Source organism: Scyliorhinus canicula, chromosome 8 (assembly GCF_902713615.1).
Source record: "Scyliorhinus canicula chromosome 8, sScyCan1.1, whole genome shotgun sequence".
NCBI lineage: Eukaryota > Metazoa > Chordata > Chondrichthyes > Carcharhiniformes > Scyliorhinidae > Scyliorhinus > Scyliorhinus canicula.
The window spans coordinates 114,317,424-114,344,095 of NC_052153.1; the positions used below are offsets into that span (position 1 = coordinate 114,317,424).

Below are 26,672 nucleotides of genomic sequence, written 5' to 3' on the forward strand. Positions count from 1 at the left end.
GCGAGGAAGTTAGACTGGATTAGTTTAGGATTGCTCTAGAAAAGAGCTGCACAGAGATGATGGATGGCTGGCTTCCTTCATATTACAAGCTTTCATTGCTGATTGTCCATCATCAAGTCATGGAGTCATAATTTTTCCCTAGTAACTCACACTAAAGCTCTTTAATTTAAAAAAATAAATAAATTTAGAGTAGCCAATTCATTTTTTCCAATTAAGGGGCAATTTAGCGTGGCCAATCCACCTACCCTGCACATCTTTGGGTTGTGGGGGTGAAACCCACGCAAACACGGGGAGAATGTGCAAACTCCACACAGACAGTGACCCAGAGTCGGGATCGAACCTGGGACCTCGGCGCCGTGAGGCTGCAGGGCTAACCCACTGCGCCACCGTGTTGCCCTATAGTTCTTTAATAAGTGAGCCCAAAAATCGCATTTAAAAAAATCTGCTTTTCTTCTGTGTAAGGTGTATACACAAAAATTCAACTGACACAAAAATACATACAGTAATAATTTATTTTGAAATTTTCATTTAGTTCTTCGGAAACAATTCTGTCTCATTCATAAAAGAGTAGCCATCTCACCTCAAATAACAATATACAACAAGTTACAGCATAGCAATGGCCCTAACTACTAGAATCTAGATCAGGAGAAAATGCTCCAGTCCAAAGCTGCAAGGTTACAGACAATCTCTTTTTGCAGCACACACACAGCAGTGTATATTAATACACCTTAGCTATCTATGCACATCATGTGATCACAGAATTAGAGTCATTGCTTCAAACAACATACCATCCAATCTGATCATGCAGAAGAGCAGGCTGGGGAAGGTTGTTGCAGCAGAAATCATAGGGCTGTGAATTTCACAGCTGCATGATTGCTTAGAGGGTTAGGATACTTCACAATTACTAACATGTAATATTAATACTCATTTCATTCACTTTTTTGCATGTATGTAATTAATTTCTAATTTTTAAAACTCCCTGACCATTTTGTTGCTATTAAAATGTTGAACAAGATTGATACGTTTTAATGGACTTACCTAGACACGTTCCAAGTATTTTAAGTTATATAAGCCAAGCAATACATAAGGGATTATGGCATGAACTCTTAATACATAATACAAGTAAAACTGACTGTACAATGTGTTGGTTTTATGACTTGCAGGAATAATTTCAAACCTCCTAATCAAAAGCATCTGCCAAATATCCACCAGCATCTATATTGTTCCCTATCAATATGGCTTCCTTAACTAAGACCCTCGGCAAAGAGAAAAAAAGTAGAGATATTTACAAATGCTTCCAAGTTGATCAATATTTCTTGTAAAACCACTCATTCAGGTAATTGTGCCAAAATCATACATCATAAATTGATTTTCTACAACCACAGTTATTTCAAACAGAAGTTACTAAATATGATCCAGAATGTCGTTTCGGGCTTTGATTTCCACTAGACTCTGTGGTTTCAGGTTTAGAGCTCTCCTTTCTCTTGTTGTTGTTTACAGGTGTTGGTATTTGTGATGGCCGTGTGGAACTGTTATCTGTGCTACTTTTACGAGGACTGGGTACATAATTGAAAGGAGTTACTCTTGCAGCCACAGTACCACTAGGTGAGTTGTGCTTGCTTGAGCTGTTTGAACTAAAAGGTGTACGCTCGGTGACAACTGTGGCCTCAATTTCTGGTGAGATAGCAGAACTGTTCACAGCACATTTCGTTTCTGTTGACTTTTTCTCTGGGCTATCCAACTGCGTAAATGAATTTAAACATTTTTCCATTCTTACACCATGAGGAGTTCTATGTTCTGAAGCTGGTTTGTTCTGTCCATCACCTGAGCCTTCTTCATCACTTAAAAGCAACTTTTCAGGCACATCATCGATAACTGGAGGTGTATTACCTGTTGGAGATTTTCCAGGCCGAGGATTGTTTATTGGGCAGTCCTCAATTCTCACCCACACATCCTCAGTCTTTGACACAGGAGGTGCCATCTGGTAAACTAAATGTTTGGATTCAACACTATTTGAAGCTGAAGAATTAGGAGGGTGGTTGTTCATTTGTGAAATTTCATTATCTTTAATTTTTCTCCAAGTTCCCCTCAAAGGAGCTGGGTTTTCCTTGGTATGTTTATTACCATGTGCAAAATTCCCTTGATGTGGTTTTTCATCTTCACTTTTAGCCTTTTCACTAGATTCTGAAGAAGCTGACAGGATTGATGAAGAACTCCCTGTGCGTCGCCATGTGCTAACTCGAGGAAGAGATGAAGAATGTTTGCTATGTTCTCGCTTCCATGTACCTGATCTATTTACAGGAAGCCTTGAAGGGCTTTCAGAATGAGAACGAGCTATGTCATGTTTCCGCATAGGCCTCCCTTCAAGATGTTCCACTGAGAGATTCTGATTTGGAGGTACTTTTCTCCAGCTGCTGGTTTGATTTGGTAAATGACTGGGTATCCCATCTAGATGCTGAGTTGGACTTAAAACTGGAGTTTGAGTTTGTGATCTAGTTGGTGATGCAGACCTAGAAGGTGGTGACAAAGATTCAAAAGAAGTGGACTCTTCTAATTTTCTCCGCAATGTTGGACTTGGGGTTTCCTTTATAAAAGTTGATTGACGCATTAATGTCGGTCTTTCAGATCGGTCAGATTCACTGCCACTTGACTTTGTTGAAGACATTCTTGACAGTTCCACTCGTTTACCTGGTACAGAGCTACTGGCACTTTGACTTAGCCCCTTAGAATTAGATTCACTTCTTGTAATAGATGGTGTGCCCTTTCCTAGACCTGTTTGCTTTGCGGTGCCCTGCTGACTCATTGATCTACCAGGAGATGTGTAAGGCATCCTTCCTGATCCTGAAGGTTTAGCTGAGGCAGTACTTGGAGACGATGTCCTTGGCAGTTGCGATATCTTATTGGAAGGGCTGATCCCATTTCTTCCTGGAGATATGGAATTTCGACCAGGAGACTGCATTGGTCTCGACAGTGACTGTTGGGATGGTCTGGAAGGAGTAGAATCTCTAGATCCTGACCTAGAAGGTCCTTTGCTGCTTGATGCCCCCTGAGCACCAGTTTGCTTGCCTAATGGGCTTGATTCTGATTTTATTGGTGCTTTAATGCTTCTTGGTGAATTATTTGAATGTTGCCCTGGGCTTGGACTTTTAGAGGTTGTATTTTTTGGTGGCATCTTCGGAATAGGGCTGGTGCTAGGTGAGCTGTTCCTTACACCAGGTATGTGAATCATGGTCCTTCCACGCGAGATCATAGGCATGTGTGCCTGTTGAGTGTGTTTTGGATGACTGGAAGCTGTCTCAACATTTGAACGGGCCTTCCCAGTTATTAAACTTTTATATACCCTTTTTCCTCCTCGAATAGCTTTAACATTTTCCTCCTCATTCTTTTTGTTATCACTGGTGATTTTCTCTCCAGGTTTGACAATTTTAGGGCCTTTATTGGAACTGAATGGTTTTTCTTCCTGGTCAGGTGTAAGGTGAAATGGCGATCCTAAGGAAATCCCAGATTTAAGTGATAGAATGGAGTCAGAATCAGAAGAACCCTGTCTTGATAGGCAAGCAGCAGCTTGATGCAAGCTACTTACTATAGAATTAGCACCCTCTTGAATGGCTTTCCAGTCAAAGCTTTCAGAATCTGGAGAAAAGGCCTGTTCTGAAATAGGGCTTTGTACTTGTTCTCTTAAATTCATAGGCTCATCTGCCTCATCTATTGATGCTGAAGTATCACTTCCTGTATTTTCCCAGTTATTCTTGCCTTTCGCAAGGTGCTTTTTCTTTTTTGGCATAGCCGAACTTATACATTCTTGTAGAAGGTCATCTTCAGAGTCAATGCTGAGAGAGCTAAGGGAGCTATTTCTGGAAAAGCACACAGGTGTGTCTTCAACATGAAATGATTTGGGTGCATAGCCAGAGGCTGGAGGTCTGTTAACTGCAGCTTGACTATTTGTCTGCTCTCCCTGTTCTCTATGCTGTGTTGCCTTTTTATTATTATTCTCTTGGTCAATATCACTGAGAGAGCTTAAGGATGAATTACGAGAAAAGCAGACAGGAGTATCTTCAATGGCAAAATTCTGCATTTTCTCATCTGTAACTGTTTCTCGGTCGTTGCTGTCTTTTGGTGTTTGGGAGAAAACGGCCTGCCTCTGTGATGCAGATTTTGACTGACCTCTGCTTACTAAGGATTTTTGACCTGGCGATATTCTATCAGTGGGTTGCTGACTGTTAGGAATTTGTTCGTTGTTACAATTTTTTACATCATTATAAGTTTTGTCTTTTTTGCCTTTCTCTTTTTTTAGTTCTGCTTTCTCTTTTGAAAGATCGGTATCATCATCATCAAAGTCCAGTGAGCTCAGTGAATCATTCCGTGAAAAACAATATGGAGTTCCTTCAATTGGAGTATAATGATGTGGGGAGTCAAATACAAAACCTCCACGAATACGGTTATCATTACTTGGTGGTTTATCTTGAAAATCCCCAGCAGCATTTTTTGTGGTTTGCCTTTTGTTAGCCTTTTCCGTGTGTTTTCTGTGTTCTATGCAGTTGCCTTCAGCAGAAAAGCTACTTTGAGGATCAGGAATAGATGTTTGCTGTAATGAACGTGCTTTGAATTCAGTGTTCTGAGACAATGGTTTCACTGGAGATGTTGGTTTCCTTTTCTCAGCCTCTTGTTGATTTGTATTGTTCGCAGATGTCGATGCATGTTGCATTTGATTCAACATTTTTTTAATTCTATAGGGTTTATGGCTCTTTCCTTTTGGCATAGCAGAGTTTATACATTCAGCTAAAATATCACCTTCCTCAGATTTATCATCTTGCCCTGGCTGAGCAGGATTGAGACCTTTTGCTATCTCAGCATCATCCATACTCCTGCCTTCTGTTGGGATAGTATCTCTTTTCTCCATCATTGCAGATTCAGATCGAATGCCTTCTGAATTTGCCAACTCATTTGGAGGCGACTCAATAGTAAGGTCACTTAGAGATGTAGCTGTTGAAAAGTTTATTGGAGTTCCTTCAACACAGTAGACTCGAGGCATATCTTCCCTAAATATGTCGTGGTTAAAACTGACATGCTTTTGAGCATGGACTCTATTTTGATTAGAAAGCAATTTGTATACAGGCAACTGACTTGGTTTCCTTGCTACAGGTGGTGGTATCCGTGATGTTGTACTAGCAGCAGTTTTCTTTGCTTTACTGGAAGATTTAGTTGGCATGGCTGAATTTATGCATTCTTCTAAGATATCAATGTCGTCATCATCATCATCTTCGAGTATATCTTTCTCAGGTTCTGCAGCTTTCTCTGTTTTACATTTATTTCTCACACTTGTATGTTCTTCTTTATCAAGTTCTTCACTCCTATGATCATCTTCATAAACAGGAGGCATTACTCTGAGCTCAAGATCTTTCTGAATAAATGGCTCATCAAGGCTCAGAGCGCTTAAACTTGATGCACAAGAAAATCCATCTGGAGTGTTTTCTGTGGCAAAATGCATCAGGCTATCACCATCCTGAGGAACTTGGACTCTTTGGACTGCTGCATTCACAACCTCTTGCCGTTGGCTAGTGTCTCGGCTTTTAGCATTGGTTTGATCCTTGATCTTATGTGCATCTCTCTTTAGTTGAGCTGGTTGCGGTGGTGGAGTTTTACTTCTGCTAGGAGGCATTGTCTGCCCTGGGCTGTCTGGAAGATCACTTGGGCTTATAACTCCACTCACCATTTCACTGCAGGGTTCACTCTGAATGGAACTGGCAATTGACTGACTTTCAAAACTCCCCAGTGAACTGACTGAACTGCATCTGCTGAACACCAAAGGAGTTTCCTGCACATAGTGCTCTGGTGGGCTTTTAGGGGTCTGTGCTCCACTCTTGGATGGTGATTTGGCACCTGAAGAGAATTCAACAGCTTTCTGCCTAGAAACATCAGGTTGAGACACATTGGTGGCCTGCAGTCGAATTTGCTTCATTCGTGTATGCTGCGAAGCAGAGGAACCTTCACCTATTGTTGCCTCAGCAGATAACTGTCCATGACTTTCCTTAAGGTCTATAATCTGCAAAGCGGTTCCATCATCTGATACATGTTTAACTTGACCACGTCCTTCCATTTCATCCTCTGATGACAGAGATGATAATGAACTACATCTTGAAAAGCAAATGGGAGTATCCTCTACACAATAAGTCTGCATAGTTTCTTGGTTAATTGAAGGAGCCTTACATGTGGATGATTTTTGTACTGCAGGAGTGGTCGTTGTTCTACCTTGTGCAGAGCTAGGGTGAAGTCGCCTCTGTTGTGAAGATGTAATTTTGGAACTTGGCGAGTTTCCACAACTTGATGCTGTATGATCCTTTGTTGTGTCTTGAATCAAAGGACCTTTTGAATACATAAAAGATTGCTTCTGCGAAGGTGGGGGAATTTCTGAGGAATACTTTAAACTGTAATCAATTGGCTGTTCAATGTGGTGTTCTTCCTCTGTAAACTTTATACTATAATTCGTGGGCCTGTCCTCTTCTTCCTCGTGCTGCTCTTCTTCAGAGTACCGTTCACTGTAGTTGGTTGGTTTGTCATCTTCATAATCATCTACCTGGCAAAGAGATGGATTAACTTTCTGGTTCATTCTGTGCTCCGGATCTACTCTAATTTGCTCTGACTTGTTATGTGTCCTGGTGCTGTAAGAGCAATCTGACTGACCAAATCGAGGTTGGAATTTAATATGTGTTTCATCCCCACTGCAGGTACTTTCACAGTAGATAGAATATTCAGAGGGTTGAGTTCTGGTCTGTTTATGTTCATTCCTTTTCATCTCTTCTTCCACAACATGCTTTTGCCGTGCCCACTGTTCATTTTGTGACGGACTCTGTCGGCCAGAGTTTAACTGTTCGTCTGAATATTTAAGACTGTAATTAATTGGTGTGTCTAATTCTGCGTCATTGTCATCTAAATGATTAGCATTGTGAATTTTGTTGGCAAGATCAGCTGGATATTTTTCATAATTGCAGAATTTGCTTTCATCATCCTCTGAGTAGGACTCTATTGATGGTTTCATCTGCCCTCTTTTCCCATAGCCATCACTGCTGCTAACACTATTCAAGCTATCATTTGATGACCGCCTGTACTCCATTTTCCCATAAGGCATAGAACTGGCTCTGTTGGAGTTTTCCGGTTTAGCATAGTTAAAAATGTTTGAATTGGGATGAGATGATGATGCTCGTCTCATTGCAGTCCTGTCCTCTGGCATACAATGTAGGTCAGAAGCAGATGCTGAATTTCTGTCCTCGGACGATAAATGCATACTTGATACCTCTTCCATCACCTTTGCTATTTGAGCTGCAGTGGTAGGAATCTGTCTCCCAATTCTTTTCAAAGGATCTGGCACATTATCAGATGAAATAGGAAAGGAAGCAGCATCTGTTCCTCTTCGATCTCTTTCTGCACTTCGGTCCTTTTCTGCTCTGGAACTGTCTACACTCCCCCTGCTGTCTCTTGATGAACCCGGTAACATTGAAGAAGTCATGTATGGTGACAGTACAGTCAAATTTCCAGTGTTGAAACTCTCTGACCTGCATACCCCATCATCATTATGCCTTCCAGAGTCCAAAACATACTCACTGTATCTGCCTTGCTTGTGTCTTTGTCTGTTGCGATGGGATGTTTTGGGACTCAAATTATCAATATTATCAAAAGTCTCTGATAATTGTTGAGCATCCAGCTCTGCTTCTAGAGCCTTTTGTTTTCGAACATGCAGAGATGGTAGACTTGATCCTGGGGACATAATGTTGGCATCTTTGTATTTAGTAGGCCTGTTGGCCATTAGGTTCCTCAAAGCTGCAGCACTTCCCATAGCAATCATTTTGTGTTTAGAATGAATTAGATTTTTGAGCATGCTGACTGCTCCCATGTCCCACAAAGATTCCTGATCCTTGGCATTTCGTGCAGAGAGATTCCAAAGGGTTCCACATGCATTGCTAACTATTGTCAAGCTGTGTGATTTTAAGTGCTGTAGCAACGTCTGCAGGCAATTGTTTCCTCGTAGAATTTGTCTGAGTAGAAAACAGAATTATGTAGAAAACAGAATTATTTATAAAACAATTTACAAACTAAATACACACTAGCTTATAATAATTTCAATCAAGGCAAAAAAAGCCCAAGAAAATAAGAATAATGTGTTAAACAGTCTCAGATTATTTATGTGGACTGTCCTTTCAAATTAATTTGAATACAATCTTGAAGTGCTTTGTGGGGTGGGAGACTAGGATAGAAGGGGCAAAGTGTGTGGTGGGGAGGGGGGGGCGATGATGAATAGGGAAGGGGAAAGAACGCAGTGTAAAGTTAGGCAGAGTGGGGTGGACTTATAATGTTGTAAGTTTTATTTTGCAAGAAATAGACAAAGCCATTATTTATGGAGGTTGCCTTACAAGAGGCATTCTGCAATAAAGCTGTTTCCTATTGTAGGGAATCTTTGCCCTGTAGCTGTGGTTAGGTCTCTGGGAGGCAAGAATTTATTTCCGTTGACAGGTCTGTATGCTGAGACTTCCCAGAATGAATAAAGATAATAAGTCATTTTTAAAAATTCATCAGGTAAAGCCATATGTCCAAATCATTGGGAGGCATATAAAAAGAAATAATGAAATAAAAAGAGGAAATTCTCCGTAGATCAGGCAGGATCTGAAGTGAGAGACTAAAGTTGCTGACTTTCATTTCTCTCTCCACAGATGATACCTCATCTGCTGAGATTTTCCACCAATCTGTTTTTATTTCAGATTTCCAACATTTGTTCTATATTGATTTTATATCCACGGAATCAAATTGTCTTCCATGTTGCCATGAAACAATATCAAGAAATTCAAAATACTTTTTTTCTTTAGCCTTAAACATCAATGTGAATTAAGGGCTGTGTCATTTTATTTAATCATTTATTCTTGCTTCTGTAAATAAATACACCTTGCAATCATTTCAAATTAGTTTGAGACTGACTGATGTGGTTTGTCAGTAGGGTGCTTTTCAATCTTTTGCAGAAATCAGAAGCTACATAGACCCAAAACATTTTCAGTATAGCCCCAGCAATTTAAGGCCTCATTAATTAAAAAAAATGCACCTTTCATGTCAATAAGGTGCCTCAAAAAGAAATCAGATAAATGATCAGATGATTTTTTTTTGCTATTGGTTGAGGCATGGAAGTCTGTAAGGACAAGATAAAATCTCCGGTTCTTTATTAAATTGTGCCATGGAACTGTTATATCTTCAGTTCACATCTCAGATGTAAGAATGGCAAAGTGGTATTGTCACTGGACTAGTAATCCAGAGACCCAGGGTAATGCCTGGGGACCTGGGTTCACTCCCACCATGGCAGATGGTGCAATTTGAATTCAATAATATCTGGACTTAAAACAAAAGTATAATGATGACCTTGAAATGTTTGTCATAAAAACTCATAGACCATAAGACATAGGAGCAGAATTAGGCCACTTGGCCCATCGAGTCTGCTCTGCCATTCAATCATGGCTGATATTTTCTCATCCCCATTCTCCTGCCTTCTCCCCATAACCCCTGATCCCCTTATTAATCAATAACTTATCTATCTCTGTCTTAAAGACACTCAGTGAATTGGCCTCCACAGCCTTCTGTGGCAGAGTTCCACAGATTTACCACCCTCTGGTTGATGGAATTCCTCATTCCTCCTGTTCACCCACTTGGTTCACTAATGTCCTTTAGGGAAGAAAATCTGCCATCCTTACCTGGTCTGACCTACATACGACTCCAGATCCACAGCAATGTGGTGACTCTTAAAAGCCCTCTGAAATAGCCAAACAGGCCACTCAGTTCAAAGGACATCCCATGAACTATTTTTTTAAAAACTGCGCTAAGGCCAAAAATTATAGTATTAAAGGAAGTGTGGGCTTGAATATGGAAGCCTACTTTAGCATTGAGCAGAAGCTGAATGTATTATGAAGTATATTTTGTGCATCAGAAAACTGTTCTAAATTTAAGATTCTGTGCTATCAAAAATTGTAAATTGAGCAGTACCCAAAACTGCATGTTGAGCTGAGAGATCCAACCTAAATCTATTTGAGTGATATACATGCACTTGCTTCCAGCACAGAAATATTTTTCAATAAGAGCTTTATTAACCAATTTAAGTTTTTGAAAATTGTGATATATATTTGTGGATGTGTGCTTGTAAGATTTCTTGCAGAATCAGTTTCATTCTTTTGTAATCCACATCATTTGTTTATGGGTTTAGTAAGTGAGGGATCAGGTCAGTCTCAGGTTTGAAATTCATAAATGCTATTTACATAGAAATACATAGAAACATGAATAGAAAACAGAAGGAGTACGCCATTTGGCCCTTTGAGCCTGTTCCGCCATTCATGGTTGATCATCAAATTCAATACCCTGATCCTGACTTCCCCCATATCCCTTGATCCCTTTAGCTCCAAGGGCTTTATCTAATCGCTTCTTGAAATCATATGTTTTGGCCTCAACTACTCTCTGTGGTAGTGAATTCCACAGATTCACCGCTCTCTTGGTGAAGAAACATCTCTTCACCTCAATCCTATAAGGTTTACCCCTTATCCTCAAACTATGACCCCTAGTTCTGGACACCCCCACCATCGGGAACTTTCTTTCTGAATCTACCATGTCTATTCCTGTTAGAATTTTTAAAGTTTCTGTGAGATCCCCTCTCACTCTTCTAAACCCCAATGAATATAATCCAAACTGACCTAGTCCCCAATCTCAATTTCCTTGTCCAAATCATTAATATATAATATGAACAGTTGGGGTCCTATTACAGATCCTTGCGGTACCCCACTAGTCACTGCCTGCAATCCCATGCGCTTTTTACAAAGCAATCTGCTATGCGAGACATTGTTGAAAGCCTCCTGAAAGCCTAAATAAACCACAGCCACTGGTTCTCCCTGGTCTACTGGTTACATCTTCAAAGAATGCTAGAAGATTTGTCAAGCATAATTTACTTTCGTAAATCCATGCTGACTTTGTCTGATTGTACCACTGCTTTCCAAATTCTGTGCAATGAAATCCTTGATAATGGACTCTAGCAATTTCCCTACTACCGACGTTAGGCTCACTGGTCTATAGTTCGGTTTTCTCTCTACCTCCTTTTTTGAATAGCGGGTTTATATTAGCTATCTCCAATATGTAGGAACAATTTCAGAGTCCAAAGAAGTTTGGAAAATGACCACCAATCTATCTACTATTTCTAGGGCCACTTCCTTAAATACTCTGGGATGAAGATTATCAGGCCCTGGAGATTTATCCACTTTCAAATCACATTAATTTCCCTAAAACCATTTCACTACTAATACTGATTTCCTTCAGCTCCTCACTCGTGGACAGATTGTTGGACCTGGAAGCAGGACAGCAAAATAAATTATAATTTCTTTAAAATAACAATTGAATCTGTAATAGTTTTAAAATAATGTTTGAGTCACGGCGCCGAAGACCCGGGTTTGATCACGGCCCCGGGTCACTGACCTTGTGGAGTTTGCACATTCTGTCCGTGTCTGCGTGGGTCTCACCGCAACAAACCCAAAACATGTGTAGGGTAGGTAGATTGGCCACGCTAAATTGTCCCATAATTGGAAAAAAAGAATTGGGCACTCTAAATTTTAAAAAATAAATAAAATAAAATAATGTTTGATCAATTGCAAAGAGATCAATTGTAATTTTCTTGCATAATAAGAAATAACAGTCCATGTGATTCTTGACCGGCAAGCTGTGCCAACAGGAAGTATGATACGGACGCTGTGTGGTCTGAGACAAAGGAGTCGCAACAGGGGAAGAACGGAGAAGGCACATTTACAAGGAGCTGTGGTTCGAGCAGAGATTGTGAATTGGAATTCTAATGTTATGCTTCAGTTTTGCCAGAGCCGACAAGACCATTTAACAAAGGTGGTTAAAGGATCAGCTAAAGGGGTCTCTAGAGAATCTGTGCAATAAAGACTATAGTGAACCTAGCTTAGGATGCTTTGTAGCAGAATGTCATTTGGCTGACAAATGTCTCCGGAGAACTTGGAAGGGTGGAGCTACTGTTATAGGTGACTCAAGTAACAGATCCATTGAGTGGGAATAGTTAGAGATCCAATGTAGTGGAGGCAGAGTTGGAAAGACTGAGATTGTTCATGGTGTCGTATTTGACCAGGAAGTGATGCAATTGCTTGTATTCTCACGAGATAGTTTTTGCTGTATTTGCTATTTGTGCAATCTATAGTTTGTACCAATCATAATATACCTGTCAATTCATTATTAATTTATATCAGCTCGGATTTCATAGAATCATAGAATTTACAGTGCAGAAGGAGGCCATTCGGCCCTTAGAGCCTGCACCGGCTCTTGGAAAGAGCACCCTACTGAAACCCATACCTCCACCTATCCCGTAACCCAGCAACCCTACCTAACCTAAGAGCAAATTAGCATGGCCAATCAACCTAACCTGTACATCTTTGGACTGTGGAAGGAAACCGGAGCACCCAGAGGAAACATGCAGACATGGGGAGAACGTGCAGATTCCGCACAGACAGGGACCCAAGCCAGGAAATTGAACCTGAGACCCTGGAGCTGCGAAGCAACTGTTAACCACTGTGCTACTGAGCCGCCCGATTTGTATTAAGTACAAGTTACACAAAATGCAATCTTTAAAAAAAATAAATTTAGAGTACCTAATTTTTTTCCCCCAATTTATTGTGGCCAATCCACTTACCATGCACATGTTTGGGTTGTGGGGGTGAAACCCACGTAGACATGGGGAGAATGTGCAAACTCCACACAGACAGTGACCCGGGGCCGCGATTGAACCCGGGACCTCAGCGCGTAGGCAGCAGTGCTAACCACTGTGCTGCCCCCAAAAATTTAAATCTTGTTGATAATTTATTCATTTGGTTTTTTTTTGGATAAATTTGGTTATTTTGTTCCCCACAGGAATAACAATGCCGTGTAGATGACTATAACACTCAAAAGTTAAGGGCTGGAATTCTCCGACCTCCCGCCAGGCTGGAGAATCCCCGGGTGGAGGCGCGAATCCCGCCCCGCTGCCCGTGCCCTATTCTCCAGCACTGTTTTTCAGACGGTGGTGGGATTCCCGCCATGCTGGTCGGGGGCCGTTGACAACCACCCCCGGTGATTTTCCTGGCCCCGATGGGCGGGGTGGCCGTCCATTTTTGGCAAGTCCCGCCGGCGTGAATTACTCACCTCACGCACGGCGGGACCTGGCAGGTGAGTATCCGGGGCCGGTCCGCGATCAGGGCCAACTGATCCTGTGGGTGGGCTGTTTCCGTGGGGGCCTTCTTTCCTCCACGCCGGGTCCTTTTAGGGATGCGCCATATTGCCCAGGGGCCAGCATGGAGAAGAGAACCCCTGCGCATGTGCGTAAATACGCAGGCTGGTCTGCGCATGCGCGGAAATACGCTGGCCATTCAGCGCATGCGTGAACTCGTGCCGGCCCGAGCATCGGGGACGACTCCGGCAGCAAACTAGCCCTCTAGAAAGGTGAGAATTCCTCACCTTGGGGATGCCGGAGTCGTTGGCGCCTGTTTTCCCGCCGGCGTGGGGTCATAGCCCCATTTTCAGAGAATCCCGCCCAAGTTATCCTTTAAATCACCATAATTAATAATAATAATCACTTATTGTCACAAGTAGGCTTCAATGAAGTTACTGTGAAAAGCCCCTAGTCGCCACATTCCGGCGCCTGTTCGGGGAGGCTGGAACGGGAATTGAACCCGCACTGCTGGTCTTGTACTGCATTGCAAGCCAGCTGTCTTAGCCCATTGTGCTAAACCAGCCTATTGATATCTAAGCGATTGATTTTCCTTAAAGTAAAGTAATGATAAGTTATTTCTACAAAAGAAGAATGATTGCACATACCTGTGATCTTCATTTGTAGCAATCAGACTAGAAACATTCCTTAGGATGCCACCTCCACTTTCAATAATGGCGAGCGTATTAGTTTGGCTTCTGTAGGTTAAAGTGTCGACCAAAAATGCAAGAGCACCACAGACAGCACAGATGTCAGCCTTATTCTCAGTGCAGTGTGCAGATAAATTCCAAAGGGCACTAAGGACACTCTTTAGGGTTGACTCCTTTAAAAATGAGGGAATAATTAATATACAATTTTAATTTTTTGATTAGCAGGACACTTGAGACTTTTTGAGCATTTCCATGGTATGTAAAATTGATTTTATGTTGCGCATCTTTCAACATATCATACATTTAAATGTTTCAACATTTTTAATTTCTATCAGAATTTTTGTCTCCCACAAAAAGTAATTAGAAAGATTATATAAGTCTTGATAGCTAGCACTTGAATGTATATTACAATAGTGTATACAATCTTTATGCTGTCAAATTTAATCAGACATTTATATTGCACAATTCCATTTTGCAACAATAGGTACAGATATTTATATGCCTGTTGGGCATCCATGTTCCAACAGTGACTGTCCTCAATGTTAGAGATCTGAATAAGTAAGAGCATTTGAGTTTTCACTCTGCTCGAGGTGGGAAGATCTACGAACAAGAAGTAGGAATACACCATTCAGACCCTCGAATTTGCTCCACCATTTAATAAGATCATGGCTGATCTGGTAGCAGTCTGCATCCTGGCTACCCCCGATAACCTATCACCCTCTTGTTTACCAGGAATCTATCCACACCGGCCTTAAAATATTTAAAGTCTTTGCTTTCACCGTCTTTTCAAGGAGAGTTCCAAAGACTCATGACCTCAGAAAAATATTGCCTGATCTCCATTTCAAACAGGCGACCCTTATTTTTAAACTGTGACCCCTAGTTTGAGATTGTACCACAAGAGGAAACATCCTTTCCATGTCCACCCTGTCACGACCCCTCAGGATCTTACAACTTTCAATCAAGTCGCCTCTTACTTTTCTGCAATCCAGTGGATACAAGCTTAGCCTGTCCAACCTTTCCTCAGAATACATTTGGTAACATTTAAAATAAAAGTTTATTCTTTATCTTTCAAGATTTTTTGCCATGTGGTCAGTGTTGCTCAGCAATTGGTAGAAGGGCTAGCATTTGCACAAATTTTCAATCCCCATAGCGAAATGCCAAGCATCACCTCTACTGTTAACACTAACACTATTTAGTTGAGATTCAAAATAATATAGATGAAATCAATGCACAACATACCAATACATGGCACAGCTGTGACTTCGTTTCCATGTTGTAACTACTATGTATTTTTTATGAACCACAAGTTTCACTTTGGAAATATTTTCTTGGCGATATTAATCTTCAAGTTCCAAGAGAAAGTACAGATAGAAAATGATATTCCACAAATTTTCAAGTGGACACAAGTTATTTTATTCTTTTCACGTATCAAACAAAACACAGACACGGGAGCCGAGAAAACTCTTAACCGTATTCACAGAAGTGAAACCAACAGAAAACTATGAAGATTTACAAAATGGCACGGTTGAGGATCTAAGATTTTGGACTCTCTACTTAACTAGAGTTAAATTTAGGTATCAGGCATTGACATGATCACGTCTGATTTTTGGCGCTTGGAACATGCACTCCCATTTTGAGCCCGCCTTATGGAGCAAATACAAGTACTTGGAATCAAAAGCAATGCTGCATCCACCTTTAAAACTGGAACTTGCAAGTAATCAGGAACTCAAATAATTTTCTCATGCAAGCCACTGTTTTAGAATTCATAGTAGAGGCATCCAATTGGCCCATCCTGCCTGTGCAGGTCCTCCAATGGGACTCTCCTTTCATTTCTTAACCTGGTTGTTTACTGTATCCTTTTATATTCTTGTTTAAATACTTAACAATTTCTGTCTACATTATGTTCAATAGTCACCTATGTGCTAACATATATGACCCTAATAACAGTTGCAAAGTTTCTTTCATGTAACACATACATTCTTCTAATAAGTACCTTGCATCCATGTGATCTTGTTAATGATGCAAAAACAATAGAAAAATGTCTATATACTCTTTCAAGACATTTCATAATTTTGTAACCTCAAGTTATGTAACAAATCAATACTAAATGCACTCTTAAAGGATAATCGGTCACAAAAATAATGATTATTTTACTAAGAAAGAGTAGTTTTGTCAAAGTTGTGCAAATAAATTGAATTTAGATTTTAAGTAGGTAAGATGGCAAGAGAGTTAAAGTTTAAAAGTCATGTATGAATAGTTTGAATGGAACATAGCTGCCATTTTAATCTTTGTGAAAGAATTCGGATACCTTTTTCACAACCAGTGCACATTCCATTAACGCACTCACACTTCCAACTTCTCGCAGGATCTTTTTACTGTTTACATCTGCTCGCCATGACAAATTCCGCAATACACTTGCAATTACCTATAACAGAAAAATATGTTTGACAATGAAAATAATTCAGTAGGTAATTGGACTGGGTTTGCCATTTATTTTATTTTTTCATTCACCTCTAATGCATGACAAGATGGAACTGATCTCTCAAGTCATTAGGCTTTCCCTTCGATAGAGTGGAGTGGGGGTACTTATGTGAGGTGTTGGGGAGGTTTGGATTTGGTGAAGGGTTCATTAGATGGGTAAGGCTGCTATATGAGGCCCCGATGGCGTGCGTGGCCACAAATGGGAGGAGGTCGGAGTACTTCCGGCTTTACCGAGGGACCAGGCAGGGTTGCCCCCTGTCCCCCTTGTTGTTTGCACTGGCAATCGAGCCGCTGGCGATGGCGTTGAGGGATTCAGAGAGGTGGGGAGGAACATAAAGTGTCGTTGTATGCCGATGACGTGTTACTGTATGTGGCGGACCCGGTGGGAGGGATAGAATAGAATAGAATATAGAATAGAACAGTACAGCACAGAACAGGCCCTTCGGCCCTCAATGTTGTGCCGAGCAATGATCACCCTACTCAAACCCACGTATCCACCCTATACCCGTAACCCAACAACCCCCCCCCCCCCCCCCCCACCTTACTTTTTAGGACACTACGGGCAATTTAGCATGGCCAATCCACCTAACCCGCACATCTTTGGACTGTGGGAGGAAACCGGAGCACCCGGAGGAAACCCACGCACACACGGGGAGGACGTGCAGACTCCGCACAGACAGTGACCCAGCCGGGAATCGAACCTGGGACCCTGGAGCTGTTAAGCATTTATGCTGGGGGTGATGGAGCTGCTAGCTGAGTTTGGGACCTTTTCAGGTTATAAACTAAATTTAGGCAAGAGTGAGGTGTTTGTGGTGCACCCTGGAGACCAGGAGGAAGGAATTGGTAGGCTCCCGCTTAGGCGGGCAGGGGAGAGCTTTAGGTACCTGGGTGTGCAGGTGGCCAGGGACTGGGGGACTCTTCACAAACATAATTTCACCAGACTTGTAGATCAGATGGAGGAGGAGTTCAAGAGGTGGGACATGTTGCCATTGTCGTTGGCGGGGAGGGTGCAGTCCGTCAAAATGACGGTGCTTCCGAGGTTCTTGTTCCTCTTTCAGTGCCTGCCCATCTTTATCCCCAGGGCCTTCTTTAGGAGAGTGACTAGCAGTATTTTGAGCTTTGTGTGGGCACATGGGACTCCGAGAGTGAAGAGTGTGTTCCTGGAGCGAGGGAGGGATAGAGGCGGGCTGACGCTGCCCAACCTTCTGGGGTACTATTGGGCGGCCAATGTGTCAATGGTGCGTAAATGGGTGATGGAGGGGGGGAGGGGCGGCGTGGAAAAGAATGGAGATGGCGTCATGTAGAGGTACGAGCCTGGGTGCCATGGTTACAGCGCCGTTGCCGCTCTCCCCTAAGAGGTTTACCACGAGCCCGGTGGTGGCGGTGACCCTAAGAATCTGGGGACAGTGGAGACGGCATCGGGGGGAAACAGGGGGCTCGATGGAGGCTCCATTGGGTGGCAATCATCGGTTCATCCCAGGGAACAGGGATGGGGGATTTAGGGGGTGGCAGAGGGTGGGCATCAGTAAATTGAGAGACCTGTTTATTGGCGGGAGGTTTGCGGGCCTGGGGGGAACTGGAAGATAAATCTGGGCTTCCCCAAGGGAACATGTTCAGATACTTGCAGGTAAAGGCGTTTGCTAGGCGACAGGTAGAGGGATTCCCTTTGCTGCCCTCGCGGGGGATGATGGACAGAGTGCTTTCGGGGGTGTGGGTCGGAGAGGGGAAGGTGTCTGACATCTATAAGGTAATGCAGGAGGTGGAGGAGTCGTCAGTGGAGGAGCTGAAGGCTAAATGGGAGGAGGAACTCGGGGAGCAGATAGAGGACGGAACTTGGGCGGATGCCTTGGAGAGAGTCAACTCTTTCTCCTTATGTGCGAGGCTTAGTCTCATCCAATTTAAGGTGCTGCACCGGGCCCACATGTCTGGGACTAGGATGAGTAGGTTCTTTGGGGGTGAGGACAGGTGCACCAGATGTTCGGGGAGTCCAGCGAACCACGCCCATATGTTCTGGGCATGCCCAGCACTGGAAGAATTCTGGAAGGGGGTGGCGATTTTTGGAGTTGCAGTAGAGCCAGGAGTGCAGGAGGCGAAAGAGGCCGGTGTCCTGGCCTTTGCGTCCCTAGTAGCCCGACGAAGGATCTTGCTACAGTGGAAGGATGCGAGGCCCCCAAGTGTGGAGATCTGGATCAGTGACATGGCGGGATTTGTAAAATTGGAGAGGGTCAAATTTGCCCTGAGAGGATCAATACAAAGGTTCTATAAACGATGGCAGCTTTTTCTGGACTTCCTGGCTCAAAGATAGGTATCTTGGTAAAATGCTGTGTTGTTCATGGGGGTGGGCCGAATGTTTATGACTGCTAATATTATTGTTATTTTTGGTATTTTGTTATGGTTCGTTGTTGTATAAATTCAAAATTTTTCAATAAAAATTATTTTAAAAAAAAGTCATTAGGCTTTCTCACATCAATACAAAAATATTCTTATTGAAAATTGATAGTCAAGGGACTTTGCATGGAAGGTCTGCACAGAAGAGTTCCCCAAGCTGCCAAAGTAAGCCCGATTGGAGTGGTTGTTTCTCCCGGATGTGGAAGGGGAGGGCAGGGTTGGAGACATATATGGATGGCTGGGGGAACAGGGGAGTGAGCAGGTGGTGAAGAATAAGGAGAAGTGGGAGGGGGAGCTTAGAGGGGAGATAAATTGGGGAGTGTGGAGTGAGGCGCGAAGCAGGGTAAATGTGACCTCCTCGTGTTCGAGAATTAGCCTGATAAAATTCAAGGTGGTACACAGGGAGCATATGACTCGGGTGAGAATGAGTCGGTTCTCACAGGAAGTGGGAGACAAGTGCGAGAAGTGTGGGTGGGGACCAGCAAACCATGCACATATGTTCTGGGGCTGTGAGAAGTTGGAGAGATACTGGGTGGAACTGTTCATGACACTAACAGTGAGGTCAGGCCGGACCCGATGGTGACAATATTCGGGACATCATTGAAGCCAGAGCTGATAGAGCGGAGGAAGGCCGATGTTGTGGCTTTTGCCTCACTGGTTGCGCGGCGAAGGATCGTATTGGAATGGCGATTGGCAACGCCTAGCTAGGAGACTTATATGACTTTCTCCGTTTGGAAAGGACGAAATATGAACTGAGGGGTTCATCGGAGGGCTTTGAGACAAGATGGGGGCTGTTCATGGCCACGTTTGAGGAGCTGTTCATTGCGGGGGAAGGGGTGGGGTGAAAATGGGGAAAAACCTGGACAAACGATAGAATCGTGAGATGGGGAGCATTTCCCCCGGATTGTTTATGTTTTGTAACTGTTTGAATAAATTTGGAATAAACTGGCAGCAGGGTAGCATGGTGGTTAGCATAAATGCTTCACAGCTCCAGGGTCCCAGGTTCGATTCCCGGCTGGGTCACTGTCTGTGTGGAGTCTGCACGTCCTCCCCCTGTGTGCGTGGGTTTCCTCCGGGTGCTCCGGTTTCCTCCCACAGTCCAAAGATGTGCGGGTTAGGTGGATTGGCCATGCTAAATTGCCCGTAGTGTCCTTAAAAAAAGTAAGGTTAAGAGGGGGGTTGTTGGGTTGCGGGTGTAGGGTGGATACGTGGGTTTGAGTAGGGTGATCATGGCTCGGCACAACATTGAGGGCCGAAGGGCCTGTTCTGTGCTGTACTGTTCTATGTAAACTACATTAAATAAAAGAAAATTAACAATAAAAGCCAGCTATAAAATAAAAATTCATGATGGCAAGAACTTTTCAGTCATGGCTATGGCTATGCTGTGACACCATATTAGATTTGAATATACAGAGATGACCATCTTTTGATTAAAAGGTGAGAAACTGTACATCTAGCTCAAGGAAAATTTAAGGGTTTGAGTGCGCTATCTTCCTCCACGTTAAAGATAGCATTATGACCAACATTCTTAACCATTACTTGTGCCATTGTTTCCAATATATTTTCAAATTGGTAAGGCAGTAACCCGATATAACGATCTGTTTATGGTGTTCAATGTATTCAGGAGAAATCTTGTTTCAAATGGTTTTGTTTACCCAAAGTGATTTTCAGAGATTGTTTTAAGAATTTTATATACCCTGAAATTAACTGACCTTCCATTGAAACTTGGGTTTAAAAAGTATTCTTACCTGTTGTAGATCTTCACTCTCTGACTTCAGTTGAGCTACCATTGCTCTCATACAGCCTTTCATAGAGCATAGTGTGGCCTGTGAAGAGGAAATAATATTGCAGAAGCTACTCTGACATTAAATAATTTAATTTTTTAATGCCAATGTTGCTTAAACATTTCAATCGTGACAAATGGAAGCTCTAGCTGACAATTGATGCAAAGAACGACGGCAACTGTAGGCAGGAATTTGCCACCATAACAAGTGGCTCGCAGCTGACATCAACCCTGCAAACAAGGTGCCAGAGGAGATCATCCCGCACAATTGGCAAGGGATAACTTTATATGACACTTTGACAGACTTTGCCTTTCCAAAATTGATTTGTTCAGCCATCAAAAGTGCAGCAGATCTGATCCCACAAAATTCTGAGACTGCATTCCTATGAATTCCTGCTCTCAGATTCAAGGATGCCAACTGCTGAAGTAGGATACACAAACATTTTAATTTGCCTGTGGTTAAGAATTTAAAGCCTAGTGAATAGGGAGCACTTTGGTCGTGCAGAATGTTGCTATGCCACACAAATGAATCACTGAGCCACAACTGAAGGAGGTCCTTCAGATTGCTGAGTCCATCCTGATCCCTGTTCAGCAATCCAGTCAGTCCCATTCCATGGTCTATTCCCATAGCTCTGCGAGTTAATTTCCCCTCAAATACCCATTCAATTTATTTTGTCCTCAATTTCACAACTCGTATAGGCAGCGAATTCCAGGTCATTACCACTCAATGTGTAAATACAGCATCTGACTTCAGTCTTCAATGGCCCTGACTTCAGTGGTAATGAAGTGCTTCGAGAGGTTGGTCATCATAGTATCATAGAAATTACAGTGAAGAAGGAGGCCATTCAGCCCATCGAGTCTGCACTGGCTCTTGGAAAGAGCATCCTACCCAAGCCCACGCCTATCCCCAAAACTGAGTAATCCTACCCAATACTAAGGGTAATTTTGGGCACGAAGGTCAATTTAGAATGGCCAATCTACCTAACCTGCACATCTTTGGACTGTGGGAGGAAACTGGAGCACCCGGAGGAAACCCACAGAGAACATGCAGACACCACACAGACAGTGACCCAAGCCAGGAATCGAACCTGGGACCCTGGAACTGTGAAGCAATGAAGCGCATCACCTCCATACTCCCAAAACGCCTTGATCCACTGCAATTCGCATACCGCCGCAACCGGTCCACAGCAGACACCATCTCCCTGGCCCGACACTCATCCCTGGTGCATCTCGACAAGAAGAACTCCAACATCAGACTCCTATTTATTGACTACAGCTCCGCCTTCAACACCATAATCCCAGCCAAGCCCATAGCAAAGCTCCAAAACTTAGGACTTGGCTCCTCACTCTGCAACTGGATCCTTGATTTTCTAACCCACAGACCACAATCAATAAGACTAAACAACAACACCTCCTCCACAATAGTACTCAATACCGGGGCCCCGCAAGGCTGCGTACTTAGTCCCCTACTATACTCTCTGTATACACATGACTGCGTGGCAAAATTTGGTTCCAACTCCACCTACAAGTTTGCTGACGATATGACCATAGTGGGCTGGATCTCTAATAACGATGATTCAGAATACAGGAGGGAGATAGAGAACCTAGTGGGGTGGTGCAGCGACAACAATCTCTCCCTCAATGCCAGCAAAACTAAAGAGCTGGTTTATTGACTTCAGGAAGCAAAGTACTGTTCACACCCCTGTCAGCATCAACGGGGCCGAGGTAAGATGGTTAGGAGTTTCAAATTCCTAGGGGTACACATCTCCGAAAATCTGTCCTGGTCCGCCCACGTTGATGCCAGTACCAAGAAAGCACAACAGCCCCTATACTTCCTCAGGAAACGAAGGAAATTTGGCATGTTCACATTAACTCTTACCAACTTTTACAGATGCACTATAGAAAGCATCCTATCTGGCTGCATCACAGCCTGGTATGGCAACTGCTCGGCCCAAGACCGCAAGAAACTTCAGAGTCGTGAACATAGCCCATCACACAAACTTGCCTCCCATCCATTGACTCCATCTCCGCTGCCTGGGCAACTCACTTTTCCAATTTTTCCCATCGGGCAGGAGATACAGAAGTCTGAGGACACGCACGAACAGACTCAAAAATAGCTTCTTCCCCAGTGCTACCAGACTCCTAAATGACCCTCTTATGGACAAAGAGCTTTGACAAAGAGTCATCTGACTCGAAACGTTAGCTCTTTTCTGTCCCTACAGATGCTGCCAGACTTGCTGAGATTTTCCAGCATTTTCCCTTTCCCCTCTTATTGACTGACCTGATTAACACTACACCCCTGTATGTTTCACCCAATGCCGGTGTTATGTAGTTACATTGTGTACCTTGTGTTGCCCTATTATGTATTTTCTTTTATTTCCTTTTCTTTTCATGTACTTAATGATCTGTTGGAGCTGCTCGCAGAAAAATACTTTTCACTGACAATAAACAAATCCAATCCCATTACATCTCTTGCCCGAAGCCACAAATCAATTTGATCTTAATTTCAACACAACTACCAATTCAAGTAAATTTATTCAGAATGTGACTTTACAACAAATTAGTTAATATATTACATTTTTTGAAATGACAATACAGTACGAGTAAAATGCCAGATTCTAGAATCCTGAAACAAAGCAGAAAATAGTGGAAACATCGGGGAAGAAAACAGGTAAGTTTAGTTGAGGATGCAAAATCCAAAACTTATCCATAATAAATTTCCTACCTTATTTGCAACATCCCCAAAAGTTAAATTTGTAAGTGCCATCCCAGCATATCGCCGTAATGTGACACTGTAATGGTCATCAGTGAGTCCATACATTTCACAATCGACTTGCAATAATTCAGCAATTGCCTGTAAACCACCTGCATATTAGAATAATAGTTAAAATTAAACTTATTCACAAAATTATTACTTTAAGGAGTGATAACAAACCAAAAACATCTTAAAATATTATTAATTGAAATAGCATCCCAAAAATTAATTCCTAATTTCAGAGTGTGGAATTTCAGTGTAATATTTTGTTCACAAATGAATGATAATGGTTCACACAATATCTGCATAATATATCAATGTTCATGTGATGCTTTCTTTAAAAGCAAGTCATATATCTTATCAGTGCCTGTGAGATCTTGCTGTGTATAAATTCATTGCCTGTATAACAATAGTGAGTATAATTCAAAAAATAACGGTGAACCTGTTTCCATGTGAAAGGTTTATACATGAATGTGAATTCATTATTCCCTTCCATCAATGTAATGGGAATAAATCATAATAAACAATGGGATATGACACATATTTATGAGAGACAAGAAAATAATTTGTTTGGCATTAAATATCCCACTCGTATATTAAAACACGTTCAGTAACAGCACAAGTGTGTGACTAAGAAAATTATCCCCAGTTCCCCCAGAATCACTCCATTCTGAACATAGAAACACGCACACAAATATATTTCCTACAAGTGCATACTACACACACACACACATTTATCACATTTTTCCATAATGCCCAAATTCATAATCAAAATATGTGAACATGTCATTCTGAAATTATGCTTTCTCACTACTGATGGCACCTCTGAGCTTCACTTTTATACTTGTCAGCTCCTCAGTCTGTACTGTGGAGCAACTCCTATGCTGTAACCAGTTCTCATTCTCTGCTTTTCAAATTGACCCATGTTTTATGAGTGCAAGGACAGAAAATAAAACTTCAGCTTGGGGACTGTATTACACCTAAATATAAAAGTTGTAAGACTTTCTATTTGTCCTGTTTATTTTCGGTTTCATTATTTAAATCACCCTGTGACCATAAGGTGATACTTGAGGTAATGGTAGCTGCAATTTGTACTTAAAACCTATTATACTTGCTTATATACACACACATATGTACAGACATACGAGTTAGGGGTAGGCCACTCAGCTCTTTGAGCCTGCTCTGCCATTCAATAAGGTCATTGCTGATCTGACCATGGCTTCATGCAAACCCCAATAACCTTTCACCTCCTTGTTTATCAAGGGTTTTTTCAAGGAAGAGAGATGGAAATGGGGTCCAAGATATAGCAGCAATTTAGGGTTTAAACAGACTGAGGGAGGGTGGCACGGTGGTTAGCACTGCTGCCTCACGGTGCCGAAGACCCGGGTTCGATCCCGGCCCCAGGTCATTGTCCGCGTGGAGTGCGCACATTCTCCCCGTGTCCACTCAAGATCCATTCTCATACAGGACAACCTTGTTTGACCAGCCATGGGCCCATCACAGCGTCTGATGGCCTATCTGTATAGGATTCTGAGCAAATGTCCCAACACAAGCAAAATTGCTTCATAAATGCAAGTATTGCCATGGGCCGTCTGTGTAATTGGCATGAGAGCGAAATGGTTATTTAAAGTGATTTTTAATGGGAAATAGTATGTTAAGGTTAAGAAACTGCATGTAATCTGTTATTTTCATAATCATCGACCTCTTAAACAGACAATCTGAACATGATCTTAGATTTGTGTTACTGTGAGGCTAACAGCACAATTATATGGTTAAATGCAGAAATCAGCAAATTGTCTGGTTTTCTTTGCTCTTCCACAAGGTATGCTCCAGTAGTACCTTACCAATAAACTCTGCAGTGAAAGCCATGCGAGAACATGAAGTTACTTTATTGACCCTTTAGATACCCATTAAACATACCAGAAAAAGTCAAGGATATTGCTTGAGGGTTAAGTGAGTTTTTTTTACAATATGGCTTGTCGGAATTACTCTAAAACAACATCTTTAGCACTGAAAATTTAATTTTTCAAGTGCTGAATCCCATTGCGCCAGGATTTAATTGTTGTAGGAGATTTAATTTTTAGTTTGCTTTTCTATTTCTCTCTTAAGCCCACCTTTTTTTCCCTCACTTTATTTTACTTTCTGCATATGCTTGTACAGTGAATTAAATATTTTAATTCACACTTCAATATTTAGATTGCATATCTCAGAAGAATTCTTCAATTGGATTGTCTGAATTGCTACACAGTGCTTGCCTTAAATACACAAGTCACATATTCTCTATAGAGGGTGCCATGTTTAATCAGATGCCTGATGACAGCTGGTAGTCACTCAAAAGCCACTGAAAACTCAGCCGGAAACTGTACACATAGTGAGTGCGAGTGCCATTTCTGATTGCAAAATCATGGTTATGGATCGATCACTGTCTTTAAAAAAAAACTTAGCCAGATCTTGATGGAAGGCCATTCCTCATTCAAGGTGGTAAATTATGAAGGCAACCACAAGGATGTATAGAAACTCCATGCTTCAATAATCTTAGCGATTTTGTTTTAGACGTTTCATAGAATTTACAGTGCAGGAGGCCATTCGGGCCATCAAGTTTGCACTGGCTCTTGGAAAGAGCACCCTACCTAAGCCCACACATCCACCCTATCCCCATTACCCAGTAACCCCACCCACACTAAGGGCAATTTTGGACACTAAGAACAATTTAGCATGGCCAATTCACCTAACCCGCACATCTTTGGACTGTGGGAGAAAACCGGAGCACCCGGAGGAAACCCACGCACACACGGGGAGAACGTGCAGACTCCACACAGACAGTGACCCAAGCAGGAATCGAACCTGGCACCCTGGAGCTGTGAAGCAGTTGTGCTAACCAAAATGCTACCGTGTGGCCATGTCAAAGAAGCTTACAGGTGGGCATTATAGTTTTATGCTACCATTTTTCATGTTTCCATACAGATTGATTATCAATATGTCTATGGCAGGTGGTAAAAGTAGGCAAGTCTCCTGGTCAGGCAGAACCTGCAGCAGGTAACATAAATTCACTGCAGTACCCTGCTAAGCATAACCATGGATCAACACGTGGAAGTGCATGGTCACCAACACCCTCTTCGGTCATGTACCTGAAGAGAGCACGAGAGATACGTTCGTCTTTGCTACCTACTGTGGCCATTTTTTGTGATGCCGGCAAACGTCTTGATCATTCAGCCTCTGTTCATGTCCAAATTAGTAATATAGACCACAAAAAGCAGGAAATAAAAGAAGGGTTGATAAGGGTAGTATCGTTGATGTGGTCTACATCATTATTAGCAAGTCGCTTAACCAGTTTCAGCATTGCAGACTGGTTAA

The 26,672-nt window shown here is 42.3% G+C and overlaps 1 protein-coding gene across 19 annotated transcripts in view; it reads right to left on the reverse strand.

The window, feature by feature from the left end:
* Positions 1-494: 494 nt before the first annotated feature.
* Positions 495-26,672, reverse strand: part of apc (APC regulator of WNT signaling pathway) — a 263,910-nt gene continuing 237,732 nt past the window's right edge. For 18 of the 19 annotated variants that reach the window (XM_038805089.1, XM_038805090.1, XM_038805085.1 and 15 more), the window contains 5 exons: positions 23,289-23,428; positions 20,529-20,606; positions 16,220-16,336; positions 13,870-14,084; positions 1,391-8,030 (listed from right to left, as the gene is read on the reverse strand). In XM_038805089.1, coding sequence (XP_038661017.1) covers positions 1,391-8,030; positions 13,870-14,084; positions 16,220-16,336; positions 20,529-20,606; positions 23,289-23,428 — 7,190 coding nt within the window. Of the gene's footprint in view, positions 8,031-13,869; positions 14,085-16,219; positions 16,337-20,528; positions 20,607-23,288; positions 23,429-26,672 lie in introns of all 19 variants that reach the window. The other variant, XM_038805088.1, reaches the window with a different exon arrangement.